This window comes from Anastrepha obliqua, chromosome 5, assembly GCF_027943255.1.
Source record: "Anastrepha obliqua isolate idAnaObli1 chromosome 5, idAnaObli1_1.0, whole genome shotgun sequence".
In the NCBI taxonomy this organism is placed as follows: Eukaryota; Metazoa; Arthropoda; class Insecta; order Diptera; family Tephritidae; genus Anastrepha; species Anastrepha obliqua.
Genome location: NC_072896.1, coordinates 5,560,000 through 5,578,100, shown reverse-complemented (window position 1 = coordinate 5,578,100; position 18,101 = coordinate 5,560,000). Strand labels below are relative to the sequence as shown.

Sequence of the window (18,101 nt, the reverse complement as noted above, 5' to 3'; positions counted from 1 at the left end):
TGAGACACGTTCAGATACTTCAAAATTGAAGAGAATTTAGCGGTGATTTGAAAATTTCCACAATACAATGGTTGAATCACGCTTCTCGTGTGGTAGAATAGTTTTTCAAAGACAATTCGATCGCTGTTCGGGATTGGGCATCTTCAAGTGACTTCTTAAATCCAAAAAAACATATTTAGAATGACGTAACAAATGAACTCAGTACGCAGAGTATAAAAAATTAGGATCAGTTTATTGAAAACGCCAAGGCAGCACGGGAATTCATTCCTGTTGAACTTTGTAGAGTTTTAATAATGAGAGTGCAAGGGCGCTGCGCAGTAGTAATAAGGCAAAAAAGATTTTCCACAAAATGTTGTAATGTATACTTTTCTCTATCGCCTAAATTATTTATCATTTGAATATTATTTTGCTTTGTTCTTAAGTATTTTTTTCAATACAAATTAACATTCTTTATGAAGTAAAAAAGTTTATGTTTTTCTTAGACAAAAAACTGTCACAAATTGGAAACATTTTAAATTTATAATATAAAACTTAATATGCAAAGTATTTAAGTGATTTTATTGAAAAAAGTCTCAAATGGAGTGAACGGAGTATCGTTCGTAAGTATTTTCAACGGCTGTTTTGTTACAATTGTAAAGATAATTATCAATGCATCGTTTACTAAAATTTTTATTTTTATGAAGAGTAAAGTGCTATTTGTTGTTGTAGAAATTGAGTTATTTGAATCTAGTTATTTCTTTCCACTATTCTTAACACATTTTGATATCGAGTAATAAATAAATATGCCAATTTTGTATATTTTTAGGACTCGTAAAAACAAAAATTTTTGTGGCCCTTAACTCCTTTCAAAGTAGCTTTCAAACTAGACTGGGTAAATGCAACGCGACCCAGTCTAATATAAATAGGTATGTAAATATGCACATGTTTCATGTATGTGTGTATGTGCGTATTATTCGTTGGCATAATCCTGTTTACACATGGCCAATTCTTCCTTTTTGCGCTTTAAATTTGTCGTTGCCAAAGCGGTTCATTCCTTTCTTTGGAAAAATATAAATATGCGCATAAGTGCAGCTATATAATAAATATATGCATAAATATGTATGTTTGTATGTATTTATTAAAGTATATGAATATTCACGTGTTTTTATAACAGTAATTGTCTACTCGTTGCATTAAAACAACATCGCCTGCGTTGCTTTAACCGACTACAGTCAGACGCTGGGTGTGCGAAATTCGATTTTACGCATTAAGTGAAAAAAATTAAAAAGGATGTTCAATTTCAAGGTAGCGGCTTCTACGGAAATTTTGAAAACGTGACTTCAATTGGCGGCTTAAAAGTATTAACACAGATTTACAGATATACCCCTGTATGATATAAGTATTTACTAATTGTTGCACGTGTCTTTTTGATACAACTTTTTTTTTTATTATGAGACTTCTTTTTTACGAAACAAGGCTGCCTTTTCATGTTGTAGAAATGGCTCATTATTGCACTCAACTCTGTAAAAATGTGTGTGTTTTGTCTACTCAGAAAAGAGCACAAAACACTGCGGGCATGTATCTATCTTTGTCTGGCACACGCATTTCTTTATAGTAGTCAGCTGATCTCGCGGACAACCAACCCTCTTGTCGAAGTTACTCAAGGGAGAATTTTTGTTGCCTTTGCATTCATTTTCAGAATTGAACACAGAATTTTCTCGCCGAATTACACTTATTTTAGAAACAAACGCAAAATAAAGTGGAAGGCAATGAAAATGCAACATATTTTGGGAGAAACGAAATCGCCATAAAAGTGCCCACAGCGTCATGATTTTGAGAAAATTGAGGGTATAAATTTATAAAAACGTATTTTTCAGTGCTTTATCGCTGTTTTTCTCGAAATCATATGCTAAGTTCAAATGACCATACACGCAAATTTGCAAGAAATAAAAACACATTGAATCAAATGGGATTAACCTCTTAAGGTCCAGCAAATACAATTGAATTGCAAATTATAATGACATAAAAATAAGCTCATAAGAATGATTTTTTTATATCCTTACTCACTCAGTTCGGAAGCATAAGGCCTCGACAAAACTGTTCTATGGTACACAGTTTTTGCGCCATCCCATGCGATGTCGGCATCTACAAGCTCGCGGAACATCGACCCTCTCCGAGTAATCTTTGAGCGACCGCGACTTTTGCACGCTTGCGGGTTCCAGTCCAGTGCCATTCTCGTGATGCTATCTGGTGGTTTTCTAAGCGTGTGATCTAAGCGTGGCAGCTTAACAAAAAACACAGAACTTCAATTAGTTGACTAAGAGCGACACCTGGTGATTGTTCCAGGAACTTTTTGGTCAAGATATATATATAAATAAATATAGTGGGTTGAACAATAAGTTCATAGCGTTATTATATATTATTTTATTTTACAACGATTTGTTTGCTCTTTGGCAAAAGGTAGGTATTCATTCAATAGAACTCTTTCTGCTCTACAATAGCTTAGAAATGCCATACCCAGGAGACAAAAATCAACATTTTCGACACTGCTCTTCTTTGCTTTTCATCAAGGACAAAATGATGACACCTCCCGCAGCAGGAGGTCTTCTGATTTCAATGAAGAACGTCTCAAATCACCTTTGAAGGAGAACGGTCGCCAAACTAGTCGTGAATTGGCAGAAAAAATGAACTGGGATCATAAAACAATTGTCAATCACCTTCATTCAATGGGATTTGCCGAAAAATTGAGAGTCTGATTGCCACACGAGCTCAATGAAAAAAAACGAAGAAAGTCGCCTTCAAATCGTTTCTAGGCATCTCGCCCGCTATCGAGTAACACGAGGTCATAAACAGCGCTTTTTGTACCTAATCGCCATGGGAGATGAGAAATAGTGCCCATATGAGTACATCAATTTGAAGCAGAGAAAGGAGTAGATGGCTCCAGGAGATACGCAAAAGCCGATAGTCAAGCCACATCTTCATCCAGAGAGGGTCATGATATGTGTTTGGTGGCACTGGGCTGACATTGCGCACTGGGAAATGCTCGAAAAGAATGCCACGCTCAGCAAGCAACTCTACATTACTCAGCTACACCGCGTGAATGAGGATATTCGACTGGAAAGGCCTGATCGACATGGTCAAACCATCCTTCTTCATGACAACGCCAGGCCCCATGTTGCACAAGTCGGCAAAGCCGCACTCTAAGAGCTCGAATGCGAAGAGCTTCAGCATCCGCCGTATTCTCCGAACCTTACCTTGCATCGACAATCGAATTACCATCTTTTTCGCTCCCTGTCAAACTACTTGAAGGGCGTTACCTGCGATAACAAAAAGGTCCTTCAAAATTGGCTCAACATTTTATTTGACATCAGATCAGGCGATGCTTGAAGGAACGGGATCAATAAATTGGTTGAGGGGTGAGAAGAGGTCGTAAACCCCTGATTAATTTATTGATATAATTATTGTTTTTTTGTTTAAATAAAAGCCTTCGGTAAAAACGCTACGAACTTATTCCCCAACCTAAAAGTTAAAGTTAGGGGCTACACTTCCCTAACTTTCCACCTGCTACAGACACGAAAAGTACAAAATGTAAAGCATTTTCTTTCACACTCTCCCAAACCATCTAAGACGTAAAAACTTATGTCCAAAAATAGATTTTTGAACGTCTAGCCGACACAGACTTGGCGAGCACTCATAACATAATAGGAATATGGTTTAAAGCGCGCAACTGTTTAAATAATTTTTTTTTTATATAGAATAAATTCTGAATTTTTTAATGCGCACTTTTGAGTGGCGTCAATTCTATACAATAACTTAATCAATTTGTTTGCATAATGTCATTATTCCTCTACGTTAACGAACTTATACCAAGCACTTTTTGTGTACTTGTTGTGGCTTGCATTAGCCCAGAGTAGTACGCGTAGTTGCTCCACGCAGTCTGACTGGTCAGAGTCGCGAGACTTCCAATAATCTTCGACACACCGAGTTCACTGCACGCCATTAGCCGGCCTTCCTTGTCTACGGTTGTATGTGCGCACGAATGATGTATGTAGTGATGGCCAGTAGTAGGTCACGGGTGTGCTGAGGCGCCCAAACACACACACACACTTGTGCCTACATGGCAGCGCCCACAGTCAAGCAAACAAATGCACATTTTCATATTAAAGTTTCATTTATTCCTCGTCCAGCAGCCACCGCCTTTCGTTGCTCAGCATACAGATAACATAAACCAACAGCGCGTTGATGGTTTTGCCTCGCATACGCATTATTCACACATCTATAGAGCGACTACATAGCAGCGATAGATTATTCACCGCTGCCGCAGCCGATTATCAACATCTCGCTCCACTGACTTTATTCAATCGATTGGATTGGTTTGCGTGTCCACTTATCGGCTCGAACGATTATACGCTTATTTATGTATCGGTGTGTGTTTGCGGGTGTGTGTGAATGTACATTTGCGCACTGCTATGCTCTATATGGGCTCAGCAATGGTGCTAATCGCGACTGGTATGCGCGTCATTTGTGCGCAGATTTTTATTTTTATTTTCATTCTTAATTATTAAATTTCATCTCTACTCCTCATCGCGAGCTTCTGTACTGCCAGCGCCAAACCAGACGGCAAGATCGATTACTGGAGCGCTGAGTTGAATGAAACATGTAAGTGCATGCATATGTATGTCTTCACAGACACACACACATAAATGAGTGTCTGTGTTATGCGCCTAGAACTGTGCATTCGCTTATCAGTACACTCCTAGGCGCACGTATCATCGTGCACATCCATTTGCATGCATACATAGTACTTATATACGCGTTTTTAATTAATAGTTTAATTTTAATATTTTATTCATATCAAAAAAACCAAAGCAACTCCGCGCGAAACTGCTCTCACAAAGTTGTTTGAAAGGTTAAAACTTGAACCCCGCAAGGTCTCGTAGTTCATCGTCATTCGTTGCATCAACGTCATGCGGCAAAACTGAGCGTACGGATTGGCGCTGCGATTAAAATTAGATTAAGTTTTATTAAGCCACTTCAAGTTAAAAAGAACTGCACTTTCACTCGAATCACTGATAACTCGTGAATGCGCAAATATATTCGTACATGTCGTATGTTTGTATGAAGAGTTGTGGAAATAATCATTATTTCATTTCTATCAGTTGATGTACAGTATGCAATGTGTGCCTGTGTGCCTTCCGATTTATGAATAAATCGAATGGGATCAGTAGTGTCAGTTGTCAGTTTTTTTGTTCGTAAGACTAGTTCTCTCAATTCATACATTTTAGCTCAGCTGAAGCTGGTCAGATACGTAAACAAATATTCTGCCATCTCAACCTCCATAAAGTGCACACCGAAAATGGTACAGCTGTGTCACCTGTTTTCGTAAGTAGAGATAAATTACTAGTGGAGCTATTAAGAATGGGTGGACAAATCTGTGCAAGAAAAGAAATGAAGTAGAGGCAGAGTCATTAGCACTTTCTGTGCAAATTCCCCATACCTTGAGAAGAAAAGGGAGTATGCGCAAGGTGATTTAAATTCTAACAAAATAGTGATCCAAAGCGTAGATTTCTATTCAAACTGACTACACTTAAAGACTAGCTGATCTTTATTTCGCAATAATAAAGCATTTGTATGATGAGCTCGGCCGTAAGCTACAAAAAATCAGGTGGAGCAAGAAGGAGAAGGTCAAGAGCTCATTGCTTGGAATATAGAACGAAAAACTTATGCATCTACTATTCAGACGTTCGTCCAGCAAAGTGCCATCAATTTGGGTAAGAGACTCAGCTTTATGTGAAATGTGTCTTGAAGATCAGGAAATTTTGTTCCACTTTTTATGTGAATGTTCGGCCTTCAGCACTACGATCCTCATGGATACCAATCTCATGCAGTTAAATCTAACGGTTCTTCTTTGTTTTAGGAAAATTGAGCTCTGCCCGATGGTATTGAGCTCACACAGCACAGTTGTTATTTTTTTCAATGCATAGAAAGGGTGATCTGATTGGAGGTACTTTTTCCAAAAGGGTTTTTTTAATAATGTCAAACTAAATACATGATTTTTTGCAGTATTCACTGATGTTTCATCTCGGAAAGATTTACGCTTGTACGATTACAATTCTACTACGAAAATCGACGCTCTGTGGAAAGTGTTCATCCGCCTATTTTTGGCTTATGGCTACATCTATAAGCAAAGTTGCCGTATTTGGGCTGAAAAGCAACTCGAAGTCCGAAGCCATTCAAGAACAGTCATTATATCTATTAGAAATAATCGTTTGGGGTGGCCTATGGGCTGGAGGAATCATCAGTCCATATTTCTTCAAAGACGAGGCTGGCGGCTGGCGGCTGGCGCCAATGTAACAATGAATGGTGAACGCATTCGCGCTATGATAAACATCTTTTGAATACCGGAAATTGAAGCTCATGATCTCCACAACATTTGGCTCCAACAAGATAGCGCTACTTGCCATACAATCCGTGAAGCAAGGGATTTACTGAGTTGTCGTTTCGGTGAGCAGTTTATCTCTCGTCTCAGAGCAGTAGAACGCCCATCAAGATCGTGTGATATCACACCTTTGAACTTTTCTGTGTGAGGCTGCGTAAAGTGCTAATGCTTTGTGGATAAACCAGCTTCGCTGAGACATTGGAAGCCAACATCACATATCTTTATTCACGAGATGCCGACCAAAGTCCTCCAGCGAGTCATTCAAAATTGGTGTTTACAGATGGCCGAAACACGGCGAAGTTGCGACCAACATTTGAAAGTGATTATCTTTAAAAAATTAATGTTATGAATGGTTCTACACTGAAATAATAAATATTGATTTCAATTTAAAATCCGATACGTCTAAATTGATCACCCTTTATAATGATCATTCGGAACCACAGTGATTGGTTGGTTGGTTGGTTAAAGTGGTGATTCTTCCAGAATCCAACTAGCGCCTCCGCGCCATTTTGTTGCCACATCCTCGTTACCAACTTGTTTAACGGTTATTTACAGCATAACTATATCCAGTCTGTGCGGTTAGGTTGTTAATGTCTAAGCCAGATAGTTGTTCGAGATTCTCGAACAGTGGTTGGCTCAGGGTTACCATTCTGTCCTTCCATAGGGCAGGGCATTTACAGAGGAAATGGAAGATTGTCTCCTTTTTCTCCGGTTGTTTGCAACTGTGACAGTATGTATTGTGAGGGATACCCATTTTGGCTGCTTGTTCTCCGATAGACCAGAAGCCAGTTAGGACTGCCGTTAGTCTCCAGGCGTCCCGTCGTTTCATTCTTATTAATTCCGACGATTGCTTGAGGTTGTAGGTGGGCCATAACGTTCTGCTAATTTTGCATTTTGTCTGGACTTTCCACCTACAGTCCGCGATTCGGAGGTATTTTTGGGCAATTGTACTCTTGACTGCACCTAATGGTGTGAGTACCGATTCTGCAAGAGCGTTATTCATGGCAGATCCCCCTCTTGTCAGTTCATCTGCTTTTTCGTTACCTTCAATTTTCCGATGTCCCGGGACCCAGATTAAGGTAACTTAATGGTTTTCACTCAAGATGGTGAGGCTATTCCTACTTTGTTCTACCACTTTAGAGGTTGTTGTGCCGAGCCCAGAGCCTGGATTGCAGCTTGGCTATCCGAGAGAATAGCGATATTACCCTTAAAAGAGAAATCTGCGATTAGTAGCCTACAGGCTTCCCCAATTGCCAGTACTTCCGCCTGGAAGACGCTGCTGGTATTAGGGAGACGCACAGATTTCTCAATTTTAAGTCTGTGAGAATATATACCAGCTCCAACACCACATCCCATTTTACTTCCATCCGTATAGACTGTAGTGTCGAAGTTGTTTAGAGAGAATCCCTTATTCCATTCTTCCTTAGATGGAAAGAGAGTGGCGAAATTCCTATTGAAAGTTACAGTGATTGATACTGAGTGTAATTTTCACAATTGAATGTCTAGTACTGAGCTCCTTTCAGCTCACGGCGTTGATACTTTTAAAAATCTGGTATTACCGATTTTTTACTATCTACTACTAAGCTTTCTTTACTTCTCAGTGTGAGCATTCAAGTGTGAGGGAACTGGGAGGGAAAGATGCATTACACAGAAATTTCGATTTTTCATTAATATTTTGGCCCAGGAACTAACCCCGTAACGCGCTTTGAGTAATCGTTTTTGACAGATGCCTTTTCCCTCTTCAAGCTGCTCGCCTAAAGTAATTTGTGGGTGTACATTTTTGCGCATTTACATGTATTTCTTCAAAAATAAAAACAAAATATTCACTTCCTGCCGACTTTAGCCTTTTGGAAATTTTATTGCACTTTTTTTTTGCCTGCCTCTGCACAAATTCAATAAATCTAACTGGATTTGCTTCACAAAGTACATCACGTGCCAGCGGAAAATGTGCTTAAAGAAATACCTAGATTTGTTAAAGTATGAAATTTGTAATATAAAAATTGATTAGTATTCATTTTTTCTACTCGACAATAAAACATTATAATCAGCAGTGACAATTAAGCGCTTATCAGCGAACGGCGCCTCGCACATCTGCGCGCCCATTGTTTGAGTTTAATTAGTCGCGCAATAAAAATTTCTTATTCATGCAGTTAGAGGCTCGAAAATGCTTATCAATTTGCTGTTATGTGCTTGGGTTTAACAGTTCGGGCGCTTTTAGGCTCTGTTACACTTTCAAACATCTCAAATAATTTGCGTCTTAACTCATTGAATGCACGTATGCAGGTGTGTGTGTGCGTCTATATATAATCACATACACAAGTTCCTATGCATACATACGAGTACATACAAATATGTAGCTACAATTTCCGTTTAAACACTCTTTAATTCATTTTTAATAGGTTATTTATACTTTTTGAACTTTGACGCTGTACCGCTGTTTAGTGTCTGCCTGTGCTTTCACCACAACATTTAGCTTTAAATTGCGTCATCCCAATGTAGCGAAAGACACGCGAATAGTTGATTTCCATTCACTTCGAATTTTCTTTTTTTGTTATATGTCATTTGCTACTTATCAGCGGCGGTATTGCCGCTGGTACTTCATTTAAAAAATTTCACGTGCTAAGATAGCTGACAGTTATAGTCGCGGGATCAACACACGCCAATACGTGCAAGCGCTGGCATAAGTGCTATCTGTTTGCTTACACTCATGTCGATTATACTCGATAAGTGCCGCGCTTCTGATAATTTTTTAGGTTTAAATGGAATTATTTTACATCAATTGTATCTATAATTTAATTATGTCTACACTGGAAAAAATAAAACAAATGAGTTAGTTATGAAAACTGGCTCCCTCTTGAGAACTTCCTATACATTTTTATGCAACGCATGTCACTTGTTATTCTTCCTATGGTGTAATTTTTTTTTATCAATTTAAAGAGGCTGGCTACCCTGCTCCAAAATATTTCTTAACTGCATACTTTCTGGTATGAATTTTCATGCAGCACATATTGTTATTTTTTCTATGGTATGGAATTTTGTTCTTCTATAATATAAAATATGTTGACATCCCTATTCAAAAATCCTTCCGATATAAGTTTTTAATTCAACACAACTCACTTGTTATCTTTGCCATGGTAGGGAATTTTTTTTTTGTATAAATTAAAATAGGTTGGCAACCCTATTCAAAAAATCTTTCAGCTATAAGTTTTTATTCAGAACAACTCACTTGTTTTGCTTCCTATGGCATGCAATTTTATTTTTGTATAATTTAAAATAGGTTGGCAACCCTATTAAAAATATTTGTGGTACACATTTTTACCCAACACATTTCATTTGTCTTCCTTAATATATTATGAAATTTTATTTTTGTACAATTTTAAATGGGTTGGCAACCCTATTCAAAAATATTTTTGGTATAAATTTGTATACAGTACATCTCGCTTGTTACCCGTAATGTGTTATAAAATTTAATTTTTGCATAACTTAAAATAGGTTGGCAGCCCTGTTCAAAATTAGTTCTACATTAAATCTGTATCAATACACCTCACTTTGGCAACCTTGTTGGAATTTTTTTATTAAATATAATATTTTTAATAACATCTACACATTAATACTTCCATTAAAATTTTTTTAATAAATAATTTCTACAAAAATTTTGTACTGAAAAATAGGTGGCAGCTCCATTGAAACATGCTTTAACATCAAAACGGTCAAAAATACTGAACTTTTAAAACCGTTATTATGACGTCCATACTTTGATATCCATATTCTCTATAATAACAATATTAAAGAAGGTGGCAATATTTCACGAATGATCTTAGGGATATAAATTTTGCGTCTACGAACCTAGAAACGTACAGCGAACTGGTGAAAAATACCGAGTATCTGCTTATCAAGCAAAAACGAAGATCTGAAGAGGACAGAAAAAATTGTAAAAATTGTTTTCCAGTAATTTAGAACAAAAAAAAATTATTTTTTTCAAAGCAAAAATTTAAAGAAGTAGGTATATTGTTTCCTAAAAAATTTAAACAATAATTTTATAAATATTAGAAAGATCTGAGGATATTTCGCTTGACAAACTCTGTACCAACAACACTGTTTTAAAATTGAATGAGTCTCAAAATAATTATATTTTTTCTACATTTTTTTTTTAATTTACTTCTTATTATATTCTTTGTTTTAATTTTTCATATTGAAACTACTCGTCTGTTTCGTTATTGCGACAGCTTCTTCTTATATTAAAAACGTCGGTTCGGGCGACTGTTGATCTTAAATATGATTTCTACAGCTAACTACCGTGGGAAGACTGCTAAGCTTTCCATGACTATAGTAAGGGGGCAGATCGTATAGAGAGTCCGTTGAAAAAGTCTTATGGCAAAAAGTAAAAACTGTTTCTGAATGGATTCGCTACATTTCAAACACAAGCCTAATATGAAAACTGGCGCCGCCTGATACCTGACACCTGGTAGTTCTTGACATCCACACTCAAATCAACTTATCTTATACCTCTCTTCCTCAAGTTCGATCCCATCAAAACAGCGCATTAATAATTAATAGAAAAGTCTAACTCATCGTAAGACTTATTCAGGCTACTCCTGCAACAGCAGCAGTACTACAGTATGGGCAAGGTAGGCAATGCTATCATTATTCACATCTGGCTTTTGCATAACTAACTTGCAAAGCAGGTGTGATTTGGCCAAAAAAGTATTACATAATTTTACATATTATTGCATCATTACTATTTATTTCATAAATTTTTTCGATTTTTTTTTTTTTTGTTGTGTTTGCTTTTACCTTTTTTGTTCTTAAAATACATTTTTTGCCGTGTGAAACAAATCTGACTCAACACATTTCATAGGGAAATGAGCATAGATAAGTGCGGCGAAAGGGCAACGCGCGCATAAAATCAACGCAACAACGTATAAAAATTGCGCTGATAGGACAAACCAACGCAAAAAACTAAGCGAAGCGAAACGACGCGACGCGACGCGACGCAACGCGGCGCATATTGTCCGACTTGCCCGAATGAGAATGTATATCGTTGAAGTGTGTGTGCCCTCGCTTTTCGATAAGGCAACTCATCAACTCATTGGTTGGCGGCCAAAGCCGGCAAGCGTTTTTTATGTGCGCATCTGTATTTGTATGCGCGCTGATTTATTATAAGAAACCGAAAGGCAATTTTTGCAATTGAAGATGAAACGAAATCGGCAATTTAATTCAGTCGCATTTTAGCAGCAAGGCAAGTAACAAGTGAATACCTTAAAGGTGAAAACTACTGTCTAATAGAGAAAAAAGTGAAATTTGCAAAAACAAAAAACGCGTTTATTTGCGAAATCAAAGTAGTGCGCGGAACGGCAACGTTGGTGGTAATCGGTAGATAAGCGATCATAGACACAGCAAGTGAGCCAATAAGAGCTAATGCAGGCCTCCAAAGAGCAGTGAAAAGTGAATGAAACAACAATAATAAGCACGAGACTGCTCGTAACAACAAAAGAAACCAACTAAATACCAATATAGAGCCAGAGGCAAAGGCACAGCCAGAGACAGCACCAGCGCAATTGCAATGATTGGAAATTATCAAGAAAAATTTCTGAAACTACAAAGGATATATTCGAATTCAGCGGCATACAGTTTGGGCTGAGTTGCGGTCGAGTTAAGATCGTTGAGAAAAGTTTTACACTTAAGAAACTTGAAAGGAAAAAAAAAACAAAAAATTGCAAGGGATAAAACGCGTAGCAACAAAACGTGAACCCGCGAAATACCACGCGAGAAACTACTTGGCAGGCAAAAAAACGTGTAGAGCTCCAAGCAACATGCGACTGAAACATAGTTGCCGTCAGTGGTCAGCAACACTGAAGCAGCAGCTGCAACAAACAAGATCGCTGAGGTTTCAAAAACTGATAAGCATTACAATTCACGTGCTTATTTCAGCACTGCTGACGCCAGTGGTCTGTGCTTCGCCAGCGCGCTCCCTTTCGACGGCTGGCAGTTCAACGGCCACTATTGACGCACATCCGCTTTGGACTCACGTGAATAGAACGTGTCTAGCGCACACTTGCAATGACACACTCAACATGCAGCATCTTGAACGGTTGGAGGGCAATATCGACTGGACTGTGAATGCATGCGACGACTTTCATACACACGCATGTGGCAACTGGGTGCCTCCCAGAGCACACAACACCACTGCCAGCATGATGCAAGTGGCGGACGAGGCATTGACCACGCGGTATGTAGAGTTTTTTGAAAGCGCATTGCACCGTAGTCACACGCAGTGGCGCGGCGAAGCGTCAATTTCAGCGGCGTTGAATAGGGCAACTCAACGCCAAGAAATACGGCGTGCACGCATACGTGGTGCGCGTACTTCGACGCATATGACCAGAAGCAGTAACAATCCATTGAAACTAGCCGCTAATGCAGACGCGTCCACCCATGAGTTTGCCATGAGAACGGAAGCGGAAGATTACGATCTAGTACTCGCGAAACTATTGCAGTATTATCGCGTCTGTACACGCGCCGAATCGCTTACACTGCGCGGCTATTATGAGCAAATTCGCATGGAAGGACTGTTGCGTCCACGACACCGCCACTGGCAGGAAATGCTAGCACATTTTGCGCGCTACGGCTATGGCGAGCAGTTCGTGTACTTTAAGGTGCGCCAACAAAATGCAACACAACATGATATCACTGTGCTGCCACACGATACGCAGAAGCGACTCAATTTGACGGCGGAAATATACGATGTGTTGCGCGCACACACACGCAAAAGCCACGCTGAGCTAACAACGGCATTTCGCGCACTTGAAGCGGATGTGGAAGCGATTGTGGGCACCATGTGTGCGTTGACTAAAGACGCACCGACCACCACGTCCCGTAGCGTCACGACTACGCCGGTATCAGCTAAGCCGCAAGCACTCATTGACTCGCCGCCAACAATCGTGAGCGCTGAGGAAGATTGTGATCTGATGGAAACATTGAGCTTTGCTGAGTTAACAGCACGTTGCGGCGAAGTTGATTGGCAGCGCTTCATCGGCGTGCCGCTGGGCCGGCATATCCATGGCGCTGATCTCATACGCGTCGATTCATTGGAAACAGTCTGCAAACTGGCACGCTATCACAATCAAGCGCAGCATGCTAACATAAATTTCCTTTACTCGCTTGCGCGCTTTCTCAGCTACTTACAGCAGCAGCAATACAATCCCGTGCGCCTTGGTGGCAGCGCTGCTACTTGCATACGTCATATGCGCAAAACGCTGTCCGTCGCAATGACCTACGTTTACGATCATGTTTACTATGCGCCCGTGCGCGCTGAGAGCGACCGCATCGTGCGTACGATATTTGATCAACTCAAGGCGGAGTTTGCGCAAACGCTGGCGCTCAATCGCATGCAATTCGACGCTGATATAGTTGCTTACTTGCAGCAGAAATTGCGTTCGCTGCGGCTTAATATGGGCAATTTGCCGCCCACGGTTAACTCTTCTTTCTACGTGGATCTTATATGGAAGCTAAATGTGAGCAGCGACAATTTCTATCGCAATCACTTGCATGCTTTGGCACATACATACGGACATCTGCGCCGTCTAGCCGCCAGCGCTACGAAGAATCACAGTCGCAGCACGTGGTACACTTTCAATTATCACGAGCCCACTTTCCTAGACAGCCTAGACTCGACGCCGTACTATTTTTGCCTTAGCAACATGATTATCGTACCACACGCCTACCTACAAACGCCTTTCTACGATCGTCAATTCTGGTCGATACTGCTCTACGGCGATCTTGCGAACACGCTGGGTCATGAACTCGTTCACAGCTTCGATAGCACCTTCCTCGAGTACGATCACGTGGGCAACATGAACGAGCTGATGATGCAGCGCATCTCCGCCAATGTGAATTTTGCACGCAACGTTCAATGCTTAAGCCAAGGCACCAAATTTCTAGCCGAGCGTATTGCTGATGTGAGTGGCACGCGTTTAGCGCTTAATGCCTTCTTGCGTGATGTGCACAACGTTCGGAGCAATGGGCGCTTGTTTTTTCTGCAATTCGCGCAATTCTTCTGCAGCAACACAGACGAGGCGGAACACCAGCTGCTGGATCCTTGGCATGATGCGGACCCAGTGCGGCTAAACTATACGTTAGCGCAGATGCCCGAATTCATGGAAGCCTTCAGTTGTCCGGCGAAGAGTCGTGTGGATGCCGTGCAGCGTTGCGAGATGTGGTAGCGTATGTGATGTAGGGGGGCGAGTAAGGGTTAGAAATGTATGAAAAGTAAGAGAAAATATGTTAGTATGTTAGCGTGTTTTCTTAGCTTATAAACTTTAGTATTAGTAGAGTAGGGTAAATAAATCAGCTACGTCAACCAATGGTTTTATTGCTAGGGTACTTAATTGTATTTACACATAAACTAGTCCATAATTTTTTAAATGAGTGAAAACTTTATACCATACTTTTATATATAGGTTTTTTTAAGAACTGTGAAGTGTACGCCTTTACGTAGTAATTTATTTAAGAAAAAAATTTTATAATGAAAGATATCAGGCGTTAAAAGCACTGGTCCAAATAAATATATAAAAAATTTATAATATTATATAAAAAATATAAAAAATTTACAATACAAAAAATATAAAAAATTTATAATACAAAAAATATAAAAAATTTATAATGTAAAAAATATAAAGATTACAAAAAAAAAAAATTTCAAAAACAAATTTGCATTTTCTTTTAAACTGGTACAACAAACCTAGAAAATTTTTTCTTAAATGATAACGAAAGAGAAATTAGCAAAATTTTTGTGAACTCATCTAAAAATCCTTTTCATTCAAACTTATTTTCAGCTACCAATTTTCTGTGGACACTTTTAATGAAGGATACCAGGCGGTAAAAACACTGGAATAAAAATATAAAAAATGTATAATAAAAAATATAAAAATTACAAAAAACAAAAGTTTGCCGGACGGTAATGATGACACTCCATGAGGACTTTTGCCACGTTCTGCTATTAGTATTACTTCTGAAACTTTTCAGTATGCTGGTTTATATCAGGTCAGTCCATAAGTTCCTGCGTTTTTTAAAGGTGGTTTTAAAATTAATAAAAAAGATGTTTTATTTTCCTCCATTATTTACAATGTCATCCCAACGATTAGGCACATTTTTAATTCCCTGCTCAAAAAATTGTTTGTACTTGGAGCCAAAATACGCTTCGAGAGTACGCTTTTGAGGAGTAGTTCTGGTTACTCATATGGGATTGAAGTCCACGGAAAAGGTGAGAATCACAAGGTGCAATATCCGGAGAGTATGGTGGATGCGGCATCAGCTCCCATCCGAGCTCGTTCAGCTTGCCTAATGTTTGCTTTGTGGTATGAGGTCTTGCGATGTCGTGGTGAAACAAAACTTTGCATCTATTCACTAAAGCCGGTCGATTTTTGTTAAGTGCCTCATTCAGGTTTGAAAGCTGATGGAAATAATAATCCGCAGTTATCGTCTGATTTGGTTCTAGAAGTTCATAATAAACAATACCGGTCATATCGCACCAAATAGACAGAATAATCTTCTTGGGGTGAAGGCCATCTCTAGGGGTCAGTTCTGGTGTTTCATCTTTATCTAACCATTAGCGTTTGCGAACAGGATTATTGTGAAAAACCCATTTTTCATCACCAGTAACGATACGGTTCAAAAAACTTTCATTTTCAAGCCGTTGCAGCAGCTGAGAACACACATTCACTCCCTGCTGAAGGTTGGCTACGGAAAGTCTATGCGGAACCCATTTTCAAAGCTTTGAAACCTTTCCCAACTGAACCAGGTGCCTGCGAACTGTTCCATGCGGTGAATTTAACCTCTGAGCTATCATATCGACTGTCCAATTTGGCTCAGCTTCCACGAGTTCGAGCAAGACGTCGGAGTTAAAGACTGCGCGCGGGGCATCCGCCACGTTTTTTACCACTTTTATAAAAAAAATACAAAATATGCCTCTTATACGCGTTCGAAGATTCCATTTCATTTTTTAACAACACGTGCTTCTATCTGCGATTAAAATCATTTGTTGAATGTACAATATATCAAGGAAAATATAAATAGTTTCGTTATATTCCGTGAATAGTTTTTTGTATACAAAAATCGTATAAAAGTGAAATTATGGGTAAAATACGCCCGAACTTATGGACTGGCCTGATATTTTAACTTAAGGCATGCGTGTGTAAATCGTGTGAGCTTAATTAGAGATTTTGTGGCAGGTTTTTTAAGATTTCTGCGGTAATAAGATAGAAGCTTGGTGTTTTTTGTTTGGATTAACGGAGATTTATTACTTGCTCAATATCTGACAGCGAAATGATTGTCAATTTAATGTATGCTAGTGAGCAGTGGTGCATAATTTGCTTTACAAGACTTAAATGTTCTTTCCAAATAATTAGCAAAAACTTCTGCCTTTTCAGCGCCGCTTTTGGAACACAATCAATTGCGGTTTTTAATTGGCTGGTTTTGTACAGTTGGCCTATTTAGGTATTTTCTAGAACTCCACAGAGAACAATCAATGTTTTTTCCGCTCTTAGTCCCTTAATAAAGTGATTTCAACACGAGTGTTTTAGCTCTCTTATTTCATCCTATAAATGTTAAATCATTTTATCGTTGCCATTTTCAAATTCAAAATGCCGGACGGTATAGCACACCAGTTCAAAGAGCAAATCAAGTTGGACATCGTTAACCGATTGAAATCTTTTTACTTATAGCCGAAAAAAGAAAACTAAGGAAATGAATTCCATATGCACCTAAAACTATAGACTTTAAACAGTCTTTTGTTTTCTCATTAATTTAATTCTTTAAAGTTTAGAGAGAAAGCGTACACAGAGGTATCCATTGCGCATATTTTACTTCTTGGGAGTCAAATGGCATAATAATAACTTAGGCTGGTTATAAGTATTTGAAACCAATTTCTGAAAATTTAGTCATCAAAAATTTTAAAGTCCTTTAAAGAGCAAAATTGATGAGATAGTTAAAAATTGAGTATGCAGCATTACTGTATCTATAAAATCTACAACTTCACGTGCAATTAAATTTTTTTTTAAGGATTGACATTAATTAATGTTCGTGTTTTTTACAACAAAAATAAATTGAGTATATTGGAAAGTTAAATGCTTTGGGCTTAAATAAATGTTAATCTCTTTTGGAACAAAAAAAAATTGTATCTGCTTTATTGTAATTGACACAAATATTTATAAGTATCAAATGTTATTGAATGAAAATGGCTTATTAGTATCCCTTTATATAAGCCTACAACCTGTGCAATTGTACAACGTTTCTAAAAAATGAATAACAATCTTTATTAAAAAAAAATATATAAACACAAATATTTCCATTAATATGTCTTTTTATTAAATTTTCACTAACAATTTCTTTGAAAAGGTTGTATAAACAATTCAAAACTTTGATATTATAATTAATTGACACATACAGTTTACATTGGTTTAGGTAGAAGTTTGCTAGTATAAGGTGTTTTTAAAAGTTTGTTTTTCAATATTATTTAACATACTTAGAATTATCCGATTCAAGTCAAATATGTCCCGTTTTGTTCGCAAACTTCTGCCATTTAGAAGGCAACTTCATTATCCCCCCTTTATAAAACCCCCCCTCCTTATTTGCAAAAAACTCAGACAACCAGTTATCGCAAGCCTCTTTTGAGGCCAACTTGGTATCA

General features: G+C 38.4%; 1 protein-coding gene across 1 annotated transcript; it reads left to right on the top strand.

Moving 5' to 3' along the window:
- Window positions 1-12,133: 12,133 nt before the first annotated feature.
- Window positions 12,134-14,960, top strand: LOC129249029 (neprilysin-4). Its single transcript, XM_054888643.1, has one exon. The coding sequence runs from the start codon at window positions 12,232-12,234 to the stop codon at window positions 14,635-14,637; it is 2,406 nt and encodes an 801-aa protein (XP_054744618.1). The 5' UTR covers window positions 12,134-12,231; the 3' UTR covers window positions 14,638-14,960.
- Window positions 14,961-18,101: the final 3,141 nt, after the last annotated feature.